We start from the raw sequence: 27,223 nt of genomic DNA on the forward strand, positions 1-27,223 counted from the left end.
TGGGTATTTCCATAATAAATCGTGGTTTATGTAAATATAGCCTGAAATTAAAACTACTGCTTATTTGAAATAATAAATAAATCTCTATATATAAAAGCATATGGTCTTCGTGTTGTAACTAGTGTAGGTGTATGAAATGATAAGGGGGGAAAAAATGAATAAAAGGAAATTTGAGGTTGACCAAAAATGGAAAATGCATTCTTTCATTTAAAGGGTTACCCTAATGTCCACTATCACTACTGCTCCCAGAAGTGGTTATGGTGGAATGAATCTGTATGTGCAGCGATTCTGTTTGAAACACTGGACATATAAATAATAAACGTTGCACTTTTGTGCTGGATGCTCGGTGCACCACTTTTTTTTTTTTTATTAAATTTTTTTTATTCCCTCCCTGGATCAGAGTGCACGCACAGCTCTGAGCAGGTAAAAGTGATCCAATTAAATTGGACGAGGCGAGGAAGGCAGTGACGTTAGATTGGGTGTGTAAACCAGTGAGGGCAGCTTTTCCCGACTGTACATTCCAGGTAAGTATATTCTTACTTCTGCAGGTTTCTAATGGGGTTCCGAAGTACTTATAACTAATGTTAACTTTGTGCAAAAAATATATCTGTCGTCAGTGCACTGCCGAGTGACGCTTTCAGCTTCTCCCCTTGCAAGGGGAAGCCTGATCTCTGCATTACCTCCATTGACATTTATTGACATCAGATGGGGCATGGAAAGCAGCGCAGGGAGCCTCGGCTGGTACTAGAACTCAGGTAAGTTTATTCTTTATAATGGGGGAGAACCTAAATAGCAATGCCCAATGAGACCTTGTATACAAAAAAGAAAATTCACTTAAAGGACCACTCTAGGCACCCAGACCACTTCAGCTTAATGAAGTGGTCTGGGTGCCAGGTCCAGCTAGGGTTAACTAATTGTTTTATAAACATAGCAGTTTCAGAGAAACTGCTATGTTTATCAATTAGTTAAGCCTTCCCCCTAATTCTCTAGTGGCTGTCTCACTGACAGCCGCTAGAGGCGCTTGCGTGATTCTCACTGTGAAAATCACAGTGAGAGCACGCAAGCGTCCATAGGAAAGCATTATGAATGCTTTCCTATGTGACCGGCTGAATGCGCGCGCAGCTCTTGCCGCGCGTGCCCCTTCAGCCGACGGGGAGGAACGGAGGCGGAGAGGAGGAGGAGAGCTCCCCGCCCAGCGCTGGAAAAAGGTAAGTTTTTACCCCTTTCCAGAGCCGGGCGGGAGTGGGTCCCTGAGGGTGGGGGCACCCTCAGGGCACTCTAGTGCCAGGAAAACGAGTATGCTTTCCTGGCACTAGAGTGGTCCTTTAACAAACTTGGAGTAATCCTTTAAAGGATTGCTATAACCCTTTGGAAAGAGGGAACTTTCCCAGTGTGATATGCCCTATTGAACACTGTGGAGAAGGTCCCCTCTCAACTCATAGTAAAACCCGTAAAAAAGAAAAGGGGTTTACTTATTTGGAATCCAGCGACCGGACAAAGCTCCCGGCACTGCTCTCCTGTGCCCCCTCCTGAGATCACTGGGGCCACGCGCGGTCACATCATAGCCTGTGATTGCCCATTTTGCTGGGTCAGAGCGCATATGCACGCACTCCGGGAGGGGGAGGCGGAGGGAGCGATTTTCTTTTTAACCCCTTAAGGACACATGATATGTGACATGATATGATTCCCTTTTATTCCAGAAGTTTGGTCCTTAAGGGGTTAACCACCAATGTTGCACAGAGGGAGACAGGAGGGTGCACCCACAGGTAGGGAGGGTGGAAAGGTTGAGTTAGCTTCTCCTTGCAGTCGCTCTGCCTGCAAGGGGAAGATTTTTGTGTCTGTCATCGTGCTGTGCGTGCTGACACCAGACGTATTTTATGCACAGAATTGACATTTGCAGCCTGAAACAGAGTTCTGGGCCACCAATGTCATGTGTACTCTGGGTGTAACTAGCCAGTAATTTATGAAATCATCCCCATTAATTGTGATATCTGTGTTTCTCCCTACAGATGCAGAAATATGTTATGAGTGTCTCACATATTACATCCAATCACAGTTAGTGGGGAAAACAATTTAACATGAAATGTGCATGCCCCCTCCCCAAAAATAATAATCCTATCACACATTTCTACAGCTAAGCTAGCAGAATTTATACATCCCATGTATTGTTTTTGGATTGATTCTGTACCGTATGGTGTAACAAACTTGTTGATAATATTTTGACACTCAAGGTGTCTTTGTTAAGCCACCTGGTCTATCGAAATGATTAGTCGCTATTTATATAACAACAACATATTCCGCAGCACTGTACAAAAGAGGAAATACAGACCGTCAATGAACACATAGTGATACAATAGGAACAGAGGATTCTACTCCTGAGATAACCACAAGCATTTAGCAACACCCAATACATTTGCCTGACTTTCCCATTGAGGTTGAAAGTCGATGTCTCCCTTCAGTGTGTTAAAGTTACATCTTATTACACAGGGGATTATTTACCAACATGCTTATTTAAGGCTATAGTAGCTGAGTTTAAAGCATAGCCGACTGACATTAAAATTTAAATTCATTTTCAATTTACTTTGAATTATCGGTGTAGTGAATAAAGCGGCTAACCGGTCAGATTTCTCCTTAAATTAACACGCTGTTACCACCCCACATATTAACTATTTTATCTTTTGAAAGATTCTGGTTTTAAAATTCTCTGAATCTGATAAAACTTAGTAACTTACTGTAAAAAACTGCTGTAGGCAAAATCTCTATTCTTCCATATTCTGAACTTGGAGAATGTTGAATAAACGAGGTCAATAAGTGTTCCTTTACTGCACACTTTCACACAATCAGCAGGGGACATTTCCATGGCTTGCCAATGTGGACATTTCTAATGCCTGGGGTGGGGGGAGGCAAAGACACACTGAAATTTGTCACCTGCGGTGAAGGGTTGTGTCCAAAGATCAGCTATTGATCGCCGCCACCTCTTAAAGGGCTGAATTCCTGATTACAGTAAACCATATTGACACTGTAACTTTTTAACACACATCCTTTATTTATGTGTTACTCATTTTATATATATATATATATATTATTTATTATTATATGATTTCTTTTTTAATGATAAGTTTAAGCAATGCATGTTATCATGCAACATTTTCTGCATTGCTTGTCACAGTCCCCCAGGGTAATGGCTTAAATTAACGTGTCTTTAGTGATATGACACAAGTTAATATCAGGAATTACACCTGGAGCACATTCCCTCCTTAACAAGATCTAGATCAGACGTGTCAAACTCCTGTCCTCGAGGGCTCCTGGTTATCAGTATAACACTTTGCAAACAGGTCAGTGTCCACAGTATTAATTCCACGTTAATTAGAGCTATCTTAATGCTCTGTCTGGAACTTTTACTGGGCTTGGGATGCAATGCTGGAGCAACTCATACCTTAGTGCACCCACTGTCTTTAATATGGTCAGGAGAGGGATCGGTACCTTTTGAGGTCCCCATTATTGCAGAGCCCCCACCACTCACCACTTGGAATCAAGAATGAATCCTCGTAGGATGCAATTCTGCTCACATTTCACTGAGCAGGTAAAAAGCTGCCTTTATAGAAATCTATGATGTTACTCTATATAGAGTTGCTGGCACAACACACACATTGTGTTATTATAGAAAGCCGTTAATGATCGATCTGATATTTTATATAGTGTCCTAGTGCACCCGTCTCCCATCTCTGCTTTACTGTGCAACCCATTCACTCAGGGGATACTAGGAGCTATAGAGATGATTTCCTTTCTACATTCAATTTACGTTTTGCCATTTTTCTTCTTCTCTATTTGTGTGTTTTATAAAAACTATTTAAAAAAAACAAAAAAAACTGAATTTAAAATAAAAATTTTATTTAGTGACTGGTCGTTTTTTTTTTTGTTGTGTTTTATTTGTTTATTTTTTAAATTACCGGTAGTCTTTTAAAACGGTACACGTGCTGATGTCGCTGTTACCTGACAATGAACAGAAAGGAGCAGGGTGAATGTCGGTGAGTGTTAGTGTGTGTTGGAGTGTCTGACAGTCTGTGTGATGCTCACTTCATTAATCAAAGTATCATCCTGCTACAGAGATCAGTAGCCATTCTAATATGTAAATCTAACAGGACAAGTTACCAACTTCAAGAACTCTATTTACAAATTACGTACTTATTAATTTAGACTTATTTGACTTTGGAAGAATGAAAGGCAAACCTGAACATCGTAATATTCAAATCTGCAACCCTAAGACTTATAATTAAAAAAAAAATATATATATATATATATATATATATATATATATATATATATATTTTTTTTTTTTACAATCTTTATTTATAAAGGAGACGCTCATCACAACAATTTGGTAATAATAGAGCAGTGATCTCCTATATAGAGAGGGTAAGATTTAAAAAGCAGGAGTAACAGGAAGTGTCGGCAGAATGGACAGACGGAGATATCAGGATACTTATTATCATAACCAGGATTTTAGAAGGAAAGGACTCGTAGACTAATGTGAAGTGCCTGACTTGGCCCAGGCTGGGCAGTCATGGTGGGAGAGTCTGGGTCAGTCCAGCGAGAGGGAGGTATTGGACCAGTACGACTGGCAAACGAGATTAGAGTAAAAAATCTTGATGAGATGATCGACGATGACGTGATTTCCCCCCTCTATCACACAGTGTCAGGGGGTAAGGGTCCTTAGGTGGCATTAAGAGTGACCTTATGTCTCTTTCAAGAGACTGTTGGAAGCATCATTGAATATTAAGAGTGTTACTCTCGGAATGATAGACAAGCAGGCCTATTGAAATGTTCTTTGATAGAATCTTTTCCAAACATAACATTCTGCTACTTTTTTTTCTTAGCTGAAACCTGATCGGTTCTTGTAGAGTTGAAACATTGCTGCTTTGTACTCCGGATCAGTTAATACAGTGTGTACAGAGCTTTAACTGTTCCATGGTAGAACTCCTCCATCAGTTCCTGATAATGTGTCGGTCATCCTATCATCTCTTGGATGGGTATAAAAATGACCCTGTATGTCCGTAAGCAACAAGGGGACTTCTTAAAAGAGTTAAGAGTTTAACAAGTAACATCTCTAAGTGTGAATCTGGTCCTAGTCTAAGAAGAATCAATTCTTAGTGAATCAATCTATTGATCTAGCACCTTCTATAATGCGCAGGCCCTGTGTCTGTCTGTCAGCCCCAAATGATTCCAGATGTAAAGGCCCTCACATTTATATCTTCAACACTTCTGCTGTCATAGACTACAATTCACACAATCCCCAGACAAAATTGTTGTGCCTTCGCTTGGCGAGGTGTGTTGTTGCTTATTGTTTAAATGCACATGTCTATTAACAATACCAGAGTGAAGAGGAAAGATTTTATTTCTATTTAATGTTAATATGTCTGGATGCTGGGGCGTGGCCTACAGCGCTGGTGAACAGACGCATCTCCCTTAAGCTCCGTTAGAGCCGGGGAAATAATCGACGAAAAAGCCACAAAACGAGCAACCGCGACAAACAAACCGACACCCCCCACACACAGAAGCTATGGGGCGCAAGCACAAGAAGTCTCACCTTCCAGGTACTCCCCGGCAGCAAGATATTCGGCTTTCATTTGAGAGGCTGGCGGCGCGGCATCTGCCCAAAATGGCGCCTGAGGAGCATGGGTCGCCGGAGCCATCAGAGGCCTCCCAAGAAGAGGATGACCCGATGAGCTCTCCCCGCTCGGGAGCGGAGTCGGATCAGTCAGAAACGGACGAGGATGCGACGCCCTCTACAAAAGGGGATATCAGGAGGCTACTGACAGACCTCCGGAAGGTATGGAAGGAAGACCTCCAAGCAGCCCAGGCAGAAATAGGAGAGATCCGTCACAGGGTACAGGAGATGGAAGGCAGAGAAGCCTCCAGGGACAAGCACATACAATCCACCGACACCAAACTGCACAGCCTCTCTTCTCAGGTGCAACAACTGACCCAAACAGTGACTACCCTAGAAACACGCCACAGGCAAAAAAACCTGCGCCTTGTGAGGGACCTAATAGACACCATGGGCATTAGAGACGACACTCCCCAGCATACTATCACCTCAGCATTCAGGGTGAGAAAGTCAGCTGCGGCCCCAAGAGACGCGCCCAGAGACATAATTGCCATAACCCGCGATATTGCAGTGAAGGCAGCGGTTATGAAGTGCTCCAGAGAACAGGGATTGGTACTATACAGAGGCCAGAAGATCTCTATCTACGCGGACATACCATTCTCTGCCCTAGCGGAAAGGAGGAAGCTAGCCTCCACTGCCAGACAGCTCAGAGACCACTCTATACGGTACCGCTGGGGGCCGGGGGGATCCCTAGTGATAACCAGTGGAGACACGACAGCGACGCTGACGCCAACAGAAGACCCAGAACCGCTGATGCAGAAACTCGGAATCCCGACCCGCACACGTGCAAACAACTCAGAGGCACTCCTAGAGACACCCAAAAAAGACCGGGAGCCTACAACCACCTACGCCTTCGAGTCCCAACAGCAGGCTAAATCCCCGAACCAAAAGGCAAAGCCTTCACAGAGAAGTAAAGAAATGGGCATTAACACATCCAGGCACTCGGTTGGGCACCTCAAAATCCAGAGACTTGCTAAACGGGACTAGAACCAAGTCGGTTCCACATCAAGAGCCATGAGAGCCCGCTGAACCCCTTCAAACCCCAGCATCCTAACATGATGGGTTTAGTAAGGGCAATAGAGGGAGACGCAGATACAAGACTGTCCTCAACCGCACATTAAAGTGTTTGCTGCATCTAAGTTCTCCCCTGCTCTGCACCGCCCATACCTATTGTTTTCTTTATGTAATATTGTTTCTTTATGTAATAATGTTCACATGACCTACTTAAGCTAACACTGTTTCTATAACAATGCTATGTATATCATATTCAGTTAAACCGCGTTAAAACGTCAAAATATAACTCCATTGGGGCGGGGCTTGGACGCCATCCTGGAAGGTCGCAGGAAGAATGAGCTCCTGACAAAAATCAACTTAAAAGTGTTTTCAAAGGGGGACAATACCCCAACACAGACAATCTACATAAGACTAACCCTATCCCGCAGTCATGGAGTGACCTAGCAGTGGACTATAACCCCACCATTGTTACAACCGGCAGCTGCGGCCTACAACCTAAAGCGGCCTGGTGCTGCCCTGGCGGGAGAAGCGGCCGATCTCCACGCCCGGGGTGACACAGGCTTTTACCCTTGGGAATAGTCTGAGCCTCGTACTCCCCCCCCTCTGGGCCGGCGGGGGTTATCCCGGCCCTCAACAAGCGGGTACTTACCTCTGGAACGCTCCTGAGCGACACCAGTGAAAGCAGCCTACACGCAGTCCCCCAAAATGGCCGCCGGCAATACCCCACAAACCTGCCTGCGACTCTGCGACTGGGAAGCAGACTTCCAGCAGAGATTCAACACTATGTGCCAGCAGTATTGGAGCGAATGGGAGAATCGGCGAAAGCCACCTACAATGCCTGCACCCATGGCGCTACCTCTGGAAAAAGCTCCAGCCCGATGCCTCCCTCCTGAGCGGAAGACCCAGAGGGTCCACAGCACCACCCGCAGACCACGCTCCAGGCTGCGACACCGTCGCCCGAGACTCCGAAACCTTCCTCCCAGGACAGCAAAGGAGGCTCGTGGACATGAGGAACTGGGTCCTGGCAACACTCGAGGCTGCTATGAAACGGCACGGCACAGCGACACGGGAGAAGAGCAGACCCTGCTGCACAAGCTTGCACCCAGCCTGATCAGCCTGCTGGAGAGGACCCGCTCCCTACCCGCACAAGGCATAGGCTGACTGACTAAACGAATGCTCATATATGAATGCTCATATTGTTGTTTTTATTTTTATGTTTTTAATTCTCTTCACCTGTCAAGATCTCCCTGAGATATGTTAATCTAATTACTCTACTAAGGCATACCAATACACTCTGTCAGTTTAGGCACTCTACTCTTCTTACTACTCCTGAATGCTACTTTACTGAACTTGTGACCAAGCATGTTCTATTAAAGTGAGAATCTCACTCCTTAGCACACAGTGTTTATGATAGATCTATATACACCTACTGCAGTCTTTTGGCTTTTACCTTCTACACCAGCTGCTCGTATAAGCCTGTGTTATCTCAAATAGCAATGGTTATGCCTACGTAGCTAGCTGTACTTACCAGGGATACAGTTCAACGTATTTCTCTGTAACTTACTTAGCCTGGTCTGTCTCCAGGCTATGCAGCTCACTAATGTGGGTAAGCACACAGCCTGTACACTGCATATTAGCTGGTTAGAGGAGACCAGCCACGTTCCTACTCTGTCATATCATAAGCCAAGCTACTGTTCCCTTTTATGTTATTTTTTTTGTCGTAATGAAGCTTAAGAAAGAATCCTGTTTACTTATATACCTACAAAAAAGTGCAATGTTTTATTATTGCCATGTGATCATATGTGACTATAAACCTGGTTGCACCAGCTGTTGTGGCGGTGCACATCCTCCTGTTACTTATCTGCACGAATAAAATAAAGAATTGAAAAAAAAAAAATATATATAACTCCATTACCCATACAATGGTAAAGTTGTTTCAAGAAAAATTTTCAAGAAAAATTACATTGAAAAAAAAAAAAAAAAATCTGTCTGGATGCTGTGATATTGACTTGTATTTCGGAGTAAGGATGCAGCACAGAGAGAGAGTAGGTGGCTGGATGGTTTACCCTGTCCCCTGTATATCATGATGTCTTACTGTGTGAGCCTCAACACCCTCTGTTAATAGATGAACGTTCTATGACCAATTGTACATCCAGGGCTAGTTGTAAATGACTCAAACGGTTTTCTTGAGAAAATATGTATTTTTTTTAAACAAAATTATCTTTTTCACTTTACTGGCTGACAAAAACATTACGAGAGAGGTTTTTACTTTTTTAAAATCTTTTTTTTCTTTTCTTTTTCTTGCTTTGACAATCTGTGTCTCTGTATCCTTTCCCCATCACATTCTTGTCTCCCACACCCCCCATCTCGCGTTCCCTCACCACTTAGTGCCCCTCACTGGCTTCTTGTTTCTTGTAAATCCAGTATTTCTCAGAATGTATAAGGGGGGAAGCATTTGGTACTGGGTGATACCAGGTATAAACATGTAAATGCTAAATTCCTCTATGTGGAACCATATTGATCTGTAGTTTTGTTTGGGTTTTTTCTTCGTAACCATATTTGAGATGTTTCATTGCCTTGTGCCAATGTCCCTAGTTTGCTAATTAATTGTCTGTGTTCTGAGCCATATTTAAAATAACGGTAAAGTGAAAATGGGCTTATTATATATTGATTCAGAGCGAAGTGTTCTGTCATCCCTGACTTTGTACCATTTGTACTCTAATCTGTCTGGTGTCTGAGAATCTTGGAGAGTCGGCTCAGAATTGTAGGAGCAATGCTTTGATTCTGGGTGCACTGTGCTAATTGGCCGGTGTACGTACTCTGAGCCAGTGACACCCATAATTCTCCTTTCGCTAGCCCACGTTACATACAGTAGCCGCACAAACACTCTGTTACATTATCCACATCACTCCTTGTCCTGTACAGAACCCAGAAGACACTCTAGTGAACAACTCCGGCTTGTAGATCCACCATTTTTTCATAGATCTATGTTAAAGCTTCATATCTGCAGTTTGTAGAATTCATATGCTGCAGGATTTCACAATCACAACTTTATTTCCCTACTGCAGGAGTAGAAGACTGCATGTTATAGGATGATATAATATAGGGCGACAGCACTTTTCATTTACTACTCGACCGCAATCACATATTTGGGTTTATGTTGTGTGAAGTGGTTGGCTAGGGGATATGAAATTCCAGGTTATTTTTAGATGTAGCCTGATATCGCGCTTAATGGGAACAACCATCTGATTGATTGAAGCATTTGATTTTTCACAAATTCCTCTACGGAGACATCTAGTGCAGTTTCAACTGAAATGAATGTGGTGGGTTTCGTAGATCAGTGCGGTAGCAGCTTATGTTAATAATATTGTTTACAAATTGGTATAATTTATTTATTATAAGGTTCATTAGCGCGTTACACAACCTGAGTTTTTGAAATTATTGTGCGTTTTTATTTTTACAGAAGACGTCCATTGTCCAAAATGTCAAGGATATCCTGCTTTTTACCCAAATTTTACAATTCTCCGTTTATTGAATATACCCCTATACTCCAAAATGGGAGGTGTGTTCACCCCAAATTATACCCAGCAAGGGACACTGTAAGCACCATAACCACTAATGCTCATTGAAGTGGTTGTGGTGTTGAGATTGTACGATATCAGGAGAGTGCAATCCCTGCTGTCTTAGTTAAATCATTTTTGAGCAATGGGGCTCTTTCAGCGCCCAAAGCGCAACTTCTCTGCTTCCTCATTATCTGTACAAACCCATTCATATTTAAACAAAACAATAGGACTAAGCCACACTAACAACTCTCAGCCAATTATCAACATCCAAATCAGGAGCCGTGAGGGTGAGTTTGATTGTTTAAAGTGACCGTTTAAGGTCAGCGCAGTATTCCCCATATATAATGCAAAACAAATCAAAATCTTCATCTTAGATTGTTTATATCCTAAACATGAAAAAGGGGGTTTTGTTTTCCTCTTGGCATTTAAAACATATGATCGCAATCATTCCTGCTCAGTGTGTAAAAGTATTTTTTAAAGTGTTTTTTTTTTTTTTAAGTGTGTCCTAAATCCTGATTGCACTAAAATGTTCCACTATTTCCATAATTAATGGGTGAGTTGAACATTCCACTTTAATGACGTTGTTTAAGCATTCCATTCCAGGCAGTGTGTATCCTGATTCAATCACAGCTTACAATGACGTTCAATGCGGTGGCTGATCACTGACTTTACCATATCGGTGTTAGTGAAGGGCCCAGTTAGGGTCTGTTTATCTCTGAGTCTCAGTAAGCTGTCATTGTTAACACACATTTAGCAAGTCAATAGAAGCATGAAAAGGTATAGGTTTACACATGCAATGGCTAGCGCTGTGCTGCCCTATTGTTGCTACTGAATAGCACACTTCCCATCATGCTTATCCAGAGATGGATTCTGCCTGTTTGGGTCAGTGTTTGACCATTTATCTGTGATCCTGTCCAGTTAGGGATTATTGCTAGAAAGCCATGATCTGTTGCTGCAGTCCCAGCTCTGTGCCTGGTGATTGGGGGAGGAGATGACAAATTGACAATGAGCAGGGGGGAGTGTGCTTTCTGCAGGTATGGGAGGGAATTCTATGTCCTGCCTTACTCTTTCTGTTTCCCTGTAATTTAGGAAAGTGCTTGGAAGCAAAGGCTGGACTTTGAAGCCCTACGTCTCCCCCGCCTGCACCTCCTCCTCCTTCTGTCCTCTCCTTCAGTCAGGAGACATCCTATAGACTGAGCCTGACATTACCTGGAACTAGTGCCTGGGATACTCTTTCTCCGTTCTGCCTTACACGGTGACACTTGGAGTGCTCGAACTTGGTTTAGAAGCCCTTGGACAGGTGAGTAGTCTTATTTGTTCAGAAGTGAGGGAGAGAGGGCTTTTCTATGTACTGTAGGCTTTGACCAAAAACTTGAAGATGATTTAAAAAAAAAAAAACTATTCTGATTCTTCAAATGAAACTCTCCACGATCACTGATAATCCACCACATGTAGGATAATGTTTAACATGCAATGCTCTCCAGATTGTGCAGTTTTGGGCCATTTTATGGGGTTCACTTAGTATATGTGAGAAGGGCAAATGCAGTGCCCATCATACCTTTGTTTGGGCAGCCATCCCTAAGACCAGGCATAGGCAACCTGCGGCACTCCAGATGTTTTGGACTACACCTCCCATGATGCTTTTCCAGCATTAAGGTTGTAAGAGCATTGTGGGGGGTGTAGTCCACAACATCTGGAGTGCCGAAGGTTGTCTACCCCTGCCTTAGACCAAGATAAATATAACCTTCTACTTCTAACTGTATAAAGAACACCTATCCCTCCCTAAACCGGATAAGAATACACTTTACAGACGCCAACTTATTCTAAAAGCGCAGTTTACTAAATTAAAAGACCATCTTTAGAGTAGACACTTCCCCGCTGAACGAAACTGTAAACCATAACTGTGCAACGAGTTACATGGGCGTTCTGGCATCGCAGAGGTAAAACTACAATGAAGAATCCGGTTTATATAAAGTAGGTGGTGTTGAGTATCCTGTCATACGAACCAGCCTGTGATTTCCTATTCACAGTTTTTATGCATCTTGTGCCAAAAAAAACTGAAACAAAGAACAATTGTGAAACTCTTAATACCCCAAACATCTGCTGTGTGTATTTAAAATGTCTGTAGGTAATATTTAATATGTAATCCTGGAGGGTGGGGGGGTTTACGGTATTATGACGTTTTCTCTGACCAGGAGTCCTGTCGCTGTTTAAATTTAAGTCGTTTCATTTCCTTTTTGTGCTACTTCTAAATGTAAAAATGTGGATTTATTGACTGAACCGTGTATTGAGGCGAATGAATCTTGGAGCCGCAGATTGCAAGCTAAAATAGACTTGGGGGAAAGGTGGTGGTGGGAAGATTTCCTAAATCCTTTCTTACGGCTACAAATATGAAACACCCTCGTCAATAGCCCCCTACCCCCAAGTTAGAGATTAATATTATTTCCAGAATAAGTAGCAAGATTTTGTTCTCTCTTTTTGCACGAATGATCCCCAAACGCGATCGCTTCATTCTGATGCTGTGTTCAGGTGTGCAGGGGGGACAGTAGCCGAACCTCCATATTCCAGTGATTCCGTTTTCTTAAATAAATCCTGTTTGCTACTAGGTTTTCCTTATTCTGTTCAATATTTTTGCTGGATGGTTTTAAAACCCATGTAAATCCATTTTGTTTTACTCATTAACTGGGAATTTTACTGAATTGACCAGACAATTGCTGATTTTAGACCGGGTATATGGCATATATATTTTTTTCCCCTCAAATTGGATGTTTTGTTCTTAAATTTGCAATTCCCTTGGAAATTGCTAATTGTTTCCAGTTTTTTGAATAAACGATCTTTGTTTCAAGGGAGTTTATTAATAAACAACAAACCGAAGTGAATTGAAAACCAAATTGCAAAAGTTGGGCAAAAATAACTCCTGGGGGGGGGGGGGGGGGGATATTCAACTCTAGTCTCATGTTGGCTGTTTTTAATTAAATTGTGCAATTGAGTGTTTAGTGAATAATGCTGCATACCATGAACAGGGCGGCCGTTTAGATTAATCGGTTAGTCGAAAATCCGCTGGTCCCACCACAGTTGTGAGTTCCCTTCAAGTCCCTTGATGCACATCATTAATGCTAGAACAAATTGTGTGCACCTGTGAGAAGCTGGATATTTTGGGGCTTGTAGTTCCACAATAAATGGATCTATAAGATTATTCCGTTTTAATTGATCAATCTAAACTTGCAGCCAGTGGAGATAAATTTGGCAGTGCCAGAGGCGACATTTTTACAGTTTTGTTTCCATTCTGTGCTAGGGAGGTTCTGACCTTGAACACAGCTTTTTGTTTTGTCTTTCATACCCCTCCCACTCCCGGCTCACTTTACATACCTCTCTCTACCTCTTTAAACACTCTGTTTGAAGGGAAATATGCAATCATCGAAATTAGTCAAGCCCAGGTACGTGGTAACTCTATATCTCCTGTCGGAACTTTAATTAAAGCGCTATTAATATACGTATCCGTTTATAATGCGTGTTCATGCTCTCCTGCACATGTAGCTTTTACAACTTCTGTATTCTAGACAGCTTCTCGAATGTTTTGTTTCTGATTACAATAGCCGTTGTAGTGGGGCTGACAAACTTCGGTACTTAAATGGGGAACTTCCTCTTCTCTGGAAGGTACACCACGGAACAAAGCATGGAAAATCGCCTAGAACTTCTTTTACTTGTATATTAAAGAAACGCTTCATGCACCATGACCGCTGTATCGTGCTGCAGTGGTTATGGTGCTAGGAGTGCCCTGGCACCCTCTCTTATGTAAGTATTACAATTGTTTGGTAACGGTTTGACAACTTACCTGGGGTTAGCCTGGGACCACATGGTAAGTTGTCACATCTATATCAAATAGTTTGTGACGCCAGTCCCTCGTGGCACCATAACCACTACAGGAAGCTGTAGTGGTTATTGTGCTTGGAATGTTAATTTCAAAGATTTAATCATTTAAAGGGGCACTCTGATCTCCCAAACAACTTGTGCTCTTTTTAAAGCACATATGCTGAAATACCTAGGGGTTTCTTCTTTCTTCTTAATTTTGTCTTGTTTACAAGTTGTGCTGCAAAAATTGTTTTGGCGTTTTTAGCCTTGTAACCTGGCCTCTTTAGCCACAACCTCTGTCCCGTTTCAGTATCTTCCTCATTGGCAGTCTCACAAACGTACAAATCTTTTTAAGCCAATGAAACCTGTCGCTCGTGTGCACTGCTCTGAGCTTACAGACTGCTCGGAGGAGAACTGCTCAGAGACATTCCGTGAACCCAGTGTTCCTTACAAATACCGGAATCGGGTACGTTTCACACATTGGTTCTATCATGGCCAGCATTCGTTTCCTCCATTCTACTATTGCTCCGATTTGTATGTTCATATGCCCAATTCTGCTCATTCTTTCCTATCTTACCCCCCTTCCACAGCCTCGTCAGCAAGTTACTCCTTGGTCTTTCAAAATGCCCACCTCTGCCATCCCTCCACCTCACCAAACCCCTTTGCCGCCATTGCCTGCCTTCCACCCATGTCTCCCATCACTGTCCACCAAGACCCCACCGTCTGATAAGTCCCCAGTGTTACCACCCAGCCAGTGTCCCCGCTCCTTAGCCCACAGCCAGGGCACAGTTCACTAGAGAAATACACATTGATTCTGTTTATTCTACTCTCTCTCTCTGCTGATTGACAGGTGCAAAGGGCAGGGCTTATAACCGTGATTGGCAGGGAGCTAATATGGATGAACTCCATTTCTTGATAGAGGTAAACACATCTGTCTGGATTTCCACATTTAATTTTATTCCTCAGACCTCACACCTGTATATCGTTCAGGAATAAGTAAACATACGGGGTTATTTAATAAAGTTAGAATCTAAAGTGAATTCTAGGAGAATTTAAAATTTAAGGCCAAAAAATTGGGGGAAAAATGTGTTTTTATGTTACTGCAGCTTAAAATGTGAAATTCCCTTTAAATTCTCACTTTAGTAAATAACCTACTGTTTAATATCCTGGGAGGGGATGGTTCCCCTTTAAGACATATAACAACTGTTGCAAGTTTCGAAGCATAGTGAGAGTCTTGTAGGTCGGTATATCGGATACAAAATGAGGTATTCCTCAAGTAGGGCAAGTTGGATAAAGTAAAATTGATCCAGTTTCTGTGCGGTTTTTGACTTGATACAAGATAAATAACTTTTCACCTATATATTTGCTAGCAGTTTCGATTGCACTGTGTGTAGATGAACTTTTATCTAAAAGGCTCCCATTCCACTTTAGCAATATCCATTCAGTCCTTGTTTGAACATCATTCATCTGCCAAACGTGTTCAAATAATATCCATTCAGTCCTTATTTAAACATCATTCATTTGCTTACACTCTCAGCCATTGAATTATGTGCAAATAGGGACTTTTAGTGACTTTGAGAACACCACAGTACTACAGGCACCCAGAGGGCCCAAGTAAGTAACAAATGTTTCAAACTGTGTCTAACTGTGGGACGGGACTAGGAGACTCCTGGCACCATAAACTCTATCAAGCTGTAGTGGTTGTGGTGTTTAGGCTACCCATTGAAAGGGACATCATATCATATTAGTCGTGACATGTGCACCATAAGGTGGTCCATCTTTTTTTAAACTAACAAACTTTTCCAAATGCAAAGGCTCTCCTTACCCAAAAGTTCTTTAAATAACCCGAAGCATGGGCCCCCAGCTTGCTTTGACTCCCACCAATATGCAATTCTTCTCTAAGGAACATGCTGAAGTTGAGATGAGTGCAGTAAGTATAGATGTGCTGCATAGTACAGTGATTCAGTGTATGCATTAATACTGAGAATGGCATTGTTTAGAATTGGAAGAATGCACGTTTGTCTGAACCATATGGAAATGCACCAATTTCTGGTTTCACAGAGCGTTCCAGTAATCTTAATGTGGCCCGATGTGATCACTTCCCTCCCCCAGGGCAGCTACTGCACTAATCGGATTAATCCGTTTCTGTGACCTTTCTATGAAAATGTTGATTCTGGGGAATATTCTGCTTTGAATTATGTGCACTTTCCAGGCCAGACTATAGCTAAACCGTGAAACTTCTGCTCAACCACTTTAAAATGTGTTGATCTGCATGGAGCAAGGTGTTATAGGTGCAACGCCATGGGCAGAGAGGAGGCACATGTTACCTCTGATAATATCTGTAAGGTTGACTAAAAGAAGGAGGGGGTGTGTTACATTTCCAAGTTGGGAGGTAGCATTGGAAGCTGGGTGAAGCGTTTCAGGAATTTGTAGAGTTCACAGATTTTTTTTTTTTTTTTTATTTAATGTAATTGAACGGGGGTTGGGAAGAGAGAGAACATAATCTTAAGATACTCCCTTACCCTCCTCTGGATCCCAATAAAGGAGGTGGGGATAATTAATGTCCTACTTGTATTGAATTGAAAAATAAAAAGTTAATTTAGCCTGAAATACCCCAGCTGCGACTATAGCGGAGTTGTGAAATTTTTCCAAAATTTCTGAATTCCCATTTTGTATTTTAATACAATTAAAAGTTTAGTGAATAAACCACTTCTGAGGTTTTAAAAATTAGACCTGCGTGAAACTGATTAGAATTGTGTTCCAGGTCTATATCCTTCTTTCGCTTAAACAATATAATGGATCACCTTGTCTAGGCCCCACATTTGGCAGGACAGAGTTCATGTCCGCCTTAAAGTATTGCGGAAAACATGGCAGCTCGATTTCAAAGAGGAGACTTCGTAGAACAAGTGGAAGTGATCTGAAGTTGGAGGGAGGCAAATTCAAGTGTCAGGTGAAGGTGTATGCCCTTGAATAACCTTCTGGTGGAACTGTAAAAGCCAATGAGTTCACAAATGCCTGGGACTTGTATAAAACAAGGTTTAACCAGAAATAAGTCAAACCACTCTGAGATTTTATGAGAGAGAGAGTAAACGGGCCTATTAGGTTTATTTTTTTTAATGCTTTTTATCGGAATGCACAATCTATTGTGCGATGATATCGGTAAAAACAAATTCCTGCAAGCATCACTGAGCTTGTTGCAACCTACTGACATGACGACAGAACCCACGTCTGTCATGTTCACTTACCTGCTAAACGATTTACTCCTAAAATAAATAGACCTCTATAAATCCTCTGAGAGCTACGTGGGTGTGAAGGAAATTGCCGCACTCTTTGAATTCTGCGATATTCTGTCTACATATGATTTCAATCCCCGCACTATATGTCTCTTTGACCCAAATACTTCAGTGGCGCAACAATATCAAGTCACGATAGAATGCGGGATGGCTACGAGGTGAATAAATATACTTGATTTAGTGGTATACAATGTACATTTATTTCAACATTTCTGTCCTCTTACTGTGATGTAATGAAAAGCCCACCAGTATGTATTTACTCTTGATTCGAATTCTTCAGTTCTTTTAATAGGCTTGAAAAAAGGAGATAACATTTCCATAGTGTAAAATGTAACGAGCAAAGATCAGGACACATAAAATCCTACACTTACAAAGACATTATTGCACCTTCCACGGCCACCCACACTGGGTTGGATCCCGTAGCAGCCAAACACTCTGATCGGTTTGCGGCGTGGTATGCGGCGTAACATAGTCCTCCGTTCTCTGCCTTTATATAGCCCCCAAATTGCCCTCCACATGACAAAATCGGATGAGCTGTGCACCCCAGCAAAACGTGGCCAAATTCAAAATGAATAGTAAATTTAAAGCACTATTTATTAAACACTCCTAGCAGAGATGTCAATATCGTCTCCATTGAACTGAATATTCTACTTTTATAATTATGCTGACCATTGAGAAGCCCATTGTACTTTATTACTCATCAAAAAGGACCGAACAAACATCATTGCTGAGCTTTTTTTTTTTCTCTTAACAAAACTTTTTGTCTTTTGAAAGTCTGCATGCAAAAGCAGTCCTGTTTTTGCGGATCATGTTTGTCAGACATGCAGACAATGACCTTCTATGTATGGCGTCTTCTGGTTATTCTTCCAACGGACCAACTCTATAACTATTGTTGTTGGATTGACATGTATTACTTTTGTCCCCGCTATATGTGTTCTGATGCTGAGCGTCATGATGAGTTATGTGTAGCTTTAATGTCCTAACTGCTTTTAGGCTTGAGATGACATGTTAGGTTTTCCTAAATCGGGTATTTGTTGACATTAGCTGGGACTAGAATCAGGGAAGTGACATTGTACTCACCCAGTGGGGAGGCTCGAGGAATTCATTTTAGTAAATCCCAGAGTTGATATGTCATAAAATGTTAACATCTTGGGTCTGCTCCGCACAATGTGGATTTTATTGAATAAACCGCACAGTTATAGGATTCCTTAGGAGTATGAAGAGCTCCGAACAAAATAACAGAAACGCAAAAAATTGCATAGCTTTATATGGTAAAAAAAAAGACTGGGGAAACCTTACAGGTTTTTTTATTTTTTTATTATTATCCGTTACAAACCTTATTAAATCCACTCTGTATTGGTACACCCACAGGGTTGGGTGGCTGAGACAGCTGTATAGGTGACTCTTGTTAAATATTAAACATGTATATAGCTGCAAAACATGCCTGAAATTGTCCTACTGCATGGAAATATTCAGATATTTCTACCTGTAACGCACCCCAGGATATAGTATGACAGCCAGCGAGCTATAAATCTCTCTGTTTAAACATTCCAGGGATGGAGTCTGTGCAAGATCACCAAACTCTTTAGGATATATATATATATTTTTTTTTGTTCACTTAAATGTAATTGTAAGTTTGTTTAAATACTTCCTTTCCCCAGTCTAATCTGTGCTTATAATTACTGCTACACCCCTGCTTGTGTGTAATGTATAATCAAACCAGAAGCTATTTAAGGATACCTGGGTCTGTTAACTCCTTAAGGACCAGTAACATCCAGAATATGGACAAAAGTATTTTAACACCTGTCTGTATTTAGAATGCAATGTCATAAAAGTCCCTGTTTGTGTAACAAAGACCTTAACACAGGGCTCGGCAAATGCCAGCTCGCCATGGTCACTAGAAATGGCATCCGGGTTCCTGTCAACCCTTCAATGGAGGCGGGCGCCCGGGGTAACATTTGTTGTGGCTGGCTGAGACAGCAAGGAGGTGGCAAGGGAGCAGTAATCTTCATGCAGTTCTTGTTTTGCTCCCTCGTGTGCCGTTTAGTGATGCCGGTAGCCAGAACAAGACGTTACTATGGCCCAAGCACTACTAAACTGTGCGAGGGAGCAGGGCTATTAGAGCAGTTAAATAGAGAGCAGTCACACTAGAAAGCTGGGAGGCTGAGTGACTGCAACTCGAGGTTTTACTGAGCTGGTAATGTGAATACTGCCTTTTCTCCGAAGATACCAGAACCCTGCATTAAACCGCTGTGGTTCTGGGGACAATTGATTCCAAGCAAATTTGTCAGGCCCTGCATTATTATGTAGTTGGTTCTTCCCCCCCCCCTTTGTAGCTGTAACTGCCTTCACTATATTGAGAAGGCTTTCAAAGAGTTTTTTGTGAGGGGTGTTTTTGTGGCAATATTTACTCATTCTTCCAGTAGAGCATTTGTAAGGTGATGTTTGACACGTAGGCCTGACTTACAATCTCCGTTCCTGTTCATCCCAAAGGTGTTTGATGGGGTTAAGATCAGAACTATGTGCCCTGAGATTATACACCAAACTCATCCAACCATGTCTTTATGGACCTTGCTTTGTGCACTGGGGCACAGTCATGCCGGAATAGAAAAGGGACTCCTCAAAACTGTTCCCACAAATTTGGAAGCATAGCAAAATGTCTTGGTACGCTGGAGATTTAAAATTTCTCTTCACGGGAAGGAAGAGGCCTAGTCCAACCTCCCAAAAATATCCCCGCACCATTATCCCTCCTCCACCAAACTTTACAGCTGGCACAACGCAGTCAGGCAGGTAACGTTCTCCTGGCATGACTTATTGCTATTATAATACCATGCTTAAATTCAGGGTTGGACTGAATAAATATTAGGCCTGGGCATTTTGAATCAAAGCAACTAACTGATATGGGGTCAGGGGCCAGAGAGGGGGTGTTTTGTCATCACCATTGACCAGCACGCCCCTTCTCCAAGAGAGCATGATGGTTCAATGCTCTTCCAGGGCAGCCCATGCACAGAGCTCTGCTTAACAGCTCTTGCATGAAAAGCAGCACAAACAAATTTAATGGCATGCTTGTGCTGTTTGCTGGTGACTTGTCTCTGGTGTCTCCATAAATGGGATACCAGAGGACATAGTGTGTGTGTGTGTGTGTGTGTGTGTGTGTGTGTGGAGTGAGCCGATTGTGGAATGGTATTTTGGGTACATAGGTCTGTTTCAGTTAGGTCTTGTTTGTGGTGTAAAATGTGTGGCTAAGGGCTGTAGAGAGTGAGATTGTGTGTAAAGGGGATGTAGTGAGTGTATGTGTGTAGAGCTTGTGTATTTAGAGAATGTAGTTCCTGTGTTTGCATACAAGAGATGTACTGTGTGCACAGGGGATCCAGATTATGTTTGTCAGGCGTGTGTTTAATGGATATCCCTAAAATGTAGTATGCATTTTTTTCTGGAATGCAGTGTCTATATATGGGTGTGTGTATGAGCACTATTGGGGGTGTGGGGCAGATGGGAGTAAGTAGCTGCAAGTTAGAGCTCCTAGGTCCTGCCCTCTCCTCTCTATGGATTTACTGTCTGTGGGCTGGTGAGGGATATCTTTGATCTCCCCACCGGCCCTCATGGCACACAGCAGGGCCGGTGCTTGGATAATGATGGCTCTGTATGGGTTAGCAGGAGAGATCCTCTGATATTCCCATGGCCATCTCGTCCCACCGTGCATTTCTCCGGTTTGCCCAATGGCCAGTGCTGGCCTGCTTGAGATCACCGAACTCTTCCGAACTACCCATATTTTCACAAATGTTGGTAAATGCAGACTGCATGGCTAAGAGGTGCTTGAGTTTATACACCTATGGCAATGGGTCTGCTTGAAACACCTGAATTCAATAATTAAGCGTTGGATCCCAATATTTTGTCCATATATATAGTGTGTGTTTCTCACGCAGGGGTATTGTGCTCATTTAGTGCCATGAGATATCTTGAGCTTCGCTTTTTCCTGTTTTTGTGTTTTGTTCCTGATTCGTATTGTAGGGGAAAAATACGGCCACCACTTTCTGGTCCTTAACGACCTCTATATGTAAATTGTATTATGTAAATCTGTATTTATAAGGCATTAACCGTTCTATTCAGTCATTGGGCAAGTGAGACATTCCGTTTAGGAACAGGATGCTTAACTGCCGCCTTGTTATGGCCGCATATACCATTAACGAGCGGTTTGATTTTAGGAACATGCTCCAAGCACCATAACTACATGGTAATCCATATCCATTGTCCCTCTATTTTATGAGCTCTATACACCGTCTGATTGTATAACAGAGTTCCACAGTAATAATACTCCCAGTAATGTGTCTGAGTGTATAACAGAGCTCCACAGCAATAATACTCCCAGTAATGTGCCTGAGTGTATAACAGAGCCCCACAGCAATAATACTCCCAGTAATGTGTCTGATTGTATAACAGAGCTCCACAGCAGTAATACTCCCAGTAATGTGCCTGAGTGTATAGCAGAGCCCCACAGCAATAATACTCCCAGTAATGTGTCTGAGTGTATAGCAGAGCTCCACAGCAATAATACTCCCAGTAATGTGTCTGAGTGTATAACGGAGCCCCACAGCAATAATACTCCCAGTAATGTGTCTGAGTGTATAACAGAGCTCCACCGCAATAATACTCCCAGTAATGTGTCTGTGTGTATAACAGAACTCCACAGTAATAATACTCCCAGTAATGTGTCTTAAAACCACAATAAATTAGTTTAGAAATCAGTCTGTGTAACATAGTTCTTCTAAATTAAATTTAAGTTGTATAAATTATAAGTAAGTCACCTCAAATATCTCAGAACAACCCTGTGACTGACCACACCCCTACTCACACCTGTAATATTAAAGGTCCCTCTTTGTCCATTTGAACTATTGGGAGATATGATAATCTAGCATGGGATGTGGTACAAGGTACATCCTGTGCTTTTCTCTATTCAGTCTGTTCCGTATCTACACATATGTACAAGAAGCGCAGAAGCTGGCATACAGGTCCCAACTAGCTTAATCTCTCCCATCGCTGTCTGTGAGGATGTGAATATCTGAACTTATGGTAAAACATGAATGAACTCATTCAATAAGTTTATTAAGCAGCTGGACTGCTGTAGCTTCTATGTGCGGCTTGGAGTCGCCTCTTCATAACAGAATACACAAGTTATTAACAGAACTCCTACTGAGAACAAAAGGGATGGCTGAGACGTTTTACAGAAATGAATTAACAGATCACACAATCTGATCTATGATGTACATATTGGTATAAATTTTAACTTTCAATTTTACCACCCTACCAACAACGGACGGCTGTTATTGCCTGGCTTTTTTCTTTTTCCCCTCTGCGTTGTATATTACAATAAACCCAACATGCCCTCCGAGTGTGAGGTGTGCAGGCTTGGTGGGTTATCATTAACATATGAGCTGGTTCCGTAACAGTCTGCAGTGCCATCCGAAATTCACTGGTTGCCAGGCAACTGTATATACTTTGTTAGAAACAAAGTAGCAAGTACTTTGCAAATAACCAATATAGCATGCCTTTTATTTTATTTGAATCTGTTGTATTACAAATTATTATTAAAGTATTATATTCATGCAAAAGAAAAAATGTTTCAGGAGCTTTTTCAAAACTGAGTATTTTGCGTAATTGCTAATAACCCCCGGTTTCCTTAAAGGATGCATTAATAAATATTGCATTTCTGTAAATTAGGCGACTTCAATTTTAACGGCATTAAAAAATAACCGGCTCTGCTAACATTAAACCTTTAGTCTTGTAGCATTATTTAAAGTCATGCCACCCAATAATTCCCTGTTATGGTAGAGTCTACAGATTAAGAATTCTCATTCGTTCCCTTATGCTATCTAACGTCTAATAGAAAAGCAACATGGCTGCTCTCATAAGCCTGATTCTTCTGAAGATCTGTTATCAAGGCGATTGCCAGGAGATCACATTTTTAAAGCCTTTTTTATTTAGTCAATGCCATGACTCCTTTATATGAAACTGTTGACACTGTTCGTAATACCCCGGGGCGATACTTGTTTGGGTACAATTAGGGATAATATGCGATTGTTGCATCCCAAGATTAACTTTCCAGTGAAGTGTGTGGATATATAATCACAAGGGGCAGTTAACTTGCTATTGGTAGCTTGCACAAGCGATAACATCAACATGTGATTAGCTAGGATTGGAGTCTTCCCTTTAATTCTAGACAGATATGTTGTTATTATCTGCTATAATTATAGATCTTCCAATTACTGACTTTAATCTGCTTATCACTCATAATCTTACTCAAGGTCCAGAATTCAAATGGTCTGCCTTGACCATCTCGTCTGTCATTTTACCAGCCCAATTATAGTCCGCTTGTTGGACTTTTAAAATGTTATCTTTGTTTGCGGAGGGTGAAGGTTGACTGGGTCCATTTTGTTTAAATTAAAGTGCTTTCTAGTGCATTCACATTGAGATGTCTTCCATTGCCATGCAGGCCAGGTCTCAGAAGTCCTAATGTTAAAAGGAGAGGTAAGTGATCTTGGCTGCCTTTCCATTCAGATATATTGCTCAGATCTTAAACTGTGTAAAAGAAAAACCACAATATAATTTCAATTCTGATCCATTAACCCCTTAAGGACACATGACGTGTGTGACATGTCATGATTCCCTTTTATTCCAGAAGTTTGGTCCTTAAGGGGTTAAAGGGACATTATTGTGTTCGGAATACAAACCTGTTCTCCTAACAATATAGAAACATAGAATGTGATGGCAGATAAGAACCATTCGGCCCATCTAGTCTGCCCAATTTTCTAAATACTTTCATTAGTCCCTGGCCTTATCTTATAGTTAGGATAGCCTTATGCCTATCCCATGCATGCTTAAACTCCTTTACTGTGTTAACCTCTACCACTTCCTCTGGAAGGCTATTCCATGCATCCACTACTCTCTCAGTAAAGTAATACTTCCTAATATTATTTTTAAACCTTTGTCCCTCTAATTTAAGACTATGTCCTCTTATTGTGGTAGTTTTTCTTCTTTTAAATATAGTCTCCTCCTTTACTGTGTTGATTCCCTTTATGTATTTAAATGTTTCTATCATATCCCCCCTGTCTCGTCTTTCCTCCAAGCTATACATGTTAAGATCCTTTAACCTTTCCTGGTAAGTTTTATCCTGCAATCCATGAACCAGTTTAGTAGCCCTTCTCTGAACTCTCTCCAAAGTATCAATATCCTTCTGAAGATACGGTCTCCAGTACTGCGTACAATACTCCAAGTGAGGTCTCACCAGTGTTCTGTACAATGGCATGAGCACTTCCCTCTTTCTACTGCTAATACCTCTCCCTATACAACCAAGCATTCTGCTAGCATTTCCTGCTGCTCTATTATGATGTCTGCCTACCTTTAAGTCATCAGAAATAATCACCCCTAAATCCCTTTCCTCAGATGTTGAGGTTAGGACTCTATCAAATATTCTGTACTCTGCCCTTGGGTTTTTACGTCCAAGATGCATTATCTTGCACTTATCCACATTAAATGTCAGCTGCCACAACTCTGACCATTTTTCTAGTTTACCTAAATCATTTGCCATTTGGCTTATCCCTCCTGGAACATCAACCCTGTTAAATATCTTGGTATCATCAGCAAAAAGACACACCTTACCATCAAGACCTTCTGCAATATCACTAATAAAAATATTAAAGAGAATTGGTCCAAGTACAGATCCCTGAGGTACCCCACTGGTGCACTTATCCCTTGTTCTATATAGATCCCACCCCCCTGTTTTTAATAAAACTAATAAAAGTATTTCCCTACTTTTTACCAGCACAAAGTCTCTCTTGGCACAGCTTACCTCTCCACCTCCTGTGACATCATCCTGATGGTCCAATTCAATGCTTCCCATAGAGGAGCATTGGGGACCTGATGCACATGCGCAGTGACCGTTGCATGCGTCCAAACCTTCCCTAAGGAAAGCACTGTGTTCCTTCCACATCACTTGACAGACTTTTAGGTACATTTACCTCGATGTAATTCAGCCCTAGACGTAAATTTTATGTATTTATGTAAAACATTGCAGTTTTTGTTTTTCTGCAATGATTTGCAGTGCAGGGAGATTGTATTATTGAATCTTCTCATTGATGTGACCTGGGTGACTTTCGTGATCTCTCAGGGTCATTCATTGCTTTGGAAAATTAACAGGGAATATCATATGATTATTCCAAAACAATCACGGCTATGGATGTTTTTAGCTTAAATTTTCTAGTTTGATTCTCAATTTGTTACATTTCAGTGTTTAGTAAATGCAGAGAAAAATCAAATTCTAAAACTGTACAAGTGTTGGTTAAATTTAGCCTTTATTTATTACTGATATTTAAAAAAGACGCCAACAGATTCTGCAGCGCTGTACAATTAGTGGAGGACGTACAATATACACAGACTAATACAAAAGGTAGCGAGGGCCCTGCCTGTAAGCTGGGATCTAGCCATTGAAGCTTAGCTAGATACCCCGTGAGCTTACAATCTAAAGGTAAAATAGGGAAATGAGACCAGAGGTTATAGAGGAAATTGAAATTGATGGCAGAGAGAATTTATAGAATTAAATTACTACTTGAAGAATATTTTATTATCTTGTTTTCTACAAGTTGTGATCTGTCTAGAGTTCTATTTTAAATCCCTGTCTGCTTTATACGAAGCTCCCAGCCCCTGCCAATAAATCGGCAATACCTTTTACCTAATGCTGCGTGTACAATATGTAACGAGATTTATTTTTATTTATTATTGCCATTTATATAGCGCCAACAGATTCCGTAGCGCTTTACAATATTATGAGAGGGGGATTTAACTATAAATAGGACAATTACAAATAAACTTACAGGAACAATAGGTTGAAGAGGACCCTGCTCAAACGAGCTTACATTCTATAGGATAACTCGTAACCCTTAATGCAATGACAGATGCTGATTTCTTTAGAACATTTCAGACCTAAAATTAAAATAGTTTTGCTGTAAAACAAAGCTTTGAAGTTTGCGTCGTTTATGAGGGGCGAGGCAGAATATAATCTTTCTTTTTCCAATGTCTTGCCCATCCTTTTTGTGTTTTAAAGGGTTTGACATGTACCAGAAAATAGCTTGAGCTGAATTGTGCCTGGTGCATGTCTCCGTGATGCTGAGTAGACCTGGTTTAGTTTGATGTGGTTTCGTTGACGAGCTCGGAACTCTATGTGCAGTGATTTTATGTCTTTTGGATACAATGTAAATACTTCCGAGGGGGTTTCATAGCTCAACGTTCTTTCTCTGTTTGTTTCAGATTATAGGATGTTGCCGGCAGTAATTCTGGATTTTCCCACATGACAGACCTTGAAAACACAACTCCACAGGATTCTGCATTCACATCATGCACCTCTCCTTCCGCAGCAAGGCTAAATTACTGGCCGTCTCCTTGATGCTGTTGTCTACTGTGACTTGGCTGTACTTAGGTGTTGGTGACGCAGAGTGTAAGTGTATAATGCTATTGAAAGGATTCCTGTAACTTTGTATAAACGTGCAGAACTGCGCCCCCTCCTTTTGTCTGGTACCCCACGTTCCATATTATGCCAGCTTATCCATATCTGGGGATTTCCTATGTTCATTAACAGAGTTTAAAAACTTCAATAAAAACTATCTGATATGGATCTATTGTTAAATATGGCATTTTTTACACCTATGTGTCGCTGCTGTGTCTTATTGTTTTTTTGGTTCTGTGATTCTAAACATATTATTATTTAATGTCAATAAAAAAAATTATAATGCTGAAAAAAATAAACCAATCCATTGAAACAGTCTAAATGTCTGTTAATGCAA

General features: G+C 41.5%; 1 protein-coding gene across 1 annotated transcript in view; it reads left to right on the plus strand.

Moving 5' to 3' along the window:
• Positions 1-27,223, plus strand: part of LARGE2 (LARGE xylosyl- and glucuronyltransferase 2) — a 55,110-nt gene that overhangs the window by 16,554 nt on the left and 11,333 nt on the right. Inside the window, exons 3-4 of the mRNA XM_063438147.1 lie at positions 11,335-11,545; positions 26,691-26,877. Of these exons, the coding sequence (XP_063294217.1) occupies positions 26,778-26,877 (100 nt within the window). The 5' untranslated portion in view covers positions 11,335-11,545; positions 26,691-26,777. The remainder of the gene's footprint in view (positions 1-11,334; positions 11,546-26,690; positions 26,878-27,223) is intronic.

Source organism: Pelobates fuscus, chromosome 12, assembly GCF_036172605.1.
Source record: "Pelobates fuscus isolate aPelFus1 chromosome 12, aPelFus1.pri, whole genome shotgun sequence".
In the NCBI taxonomy this organism is placed as follows: Eukaryota; Metazoa; Chordata; class Amphibia; order Anura; family Pelobatidae; genus Pelobates; species Pelobates fuscus.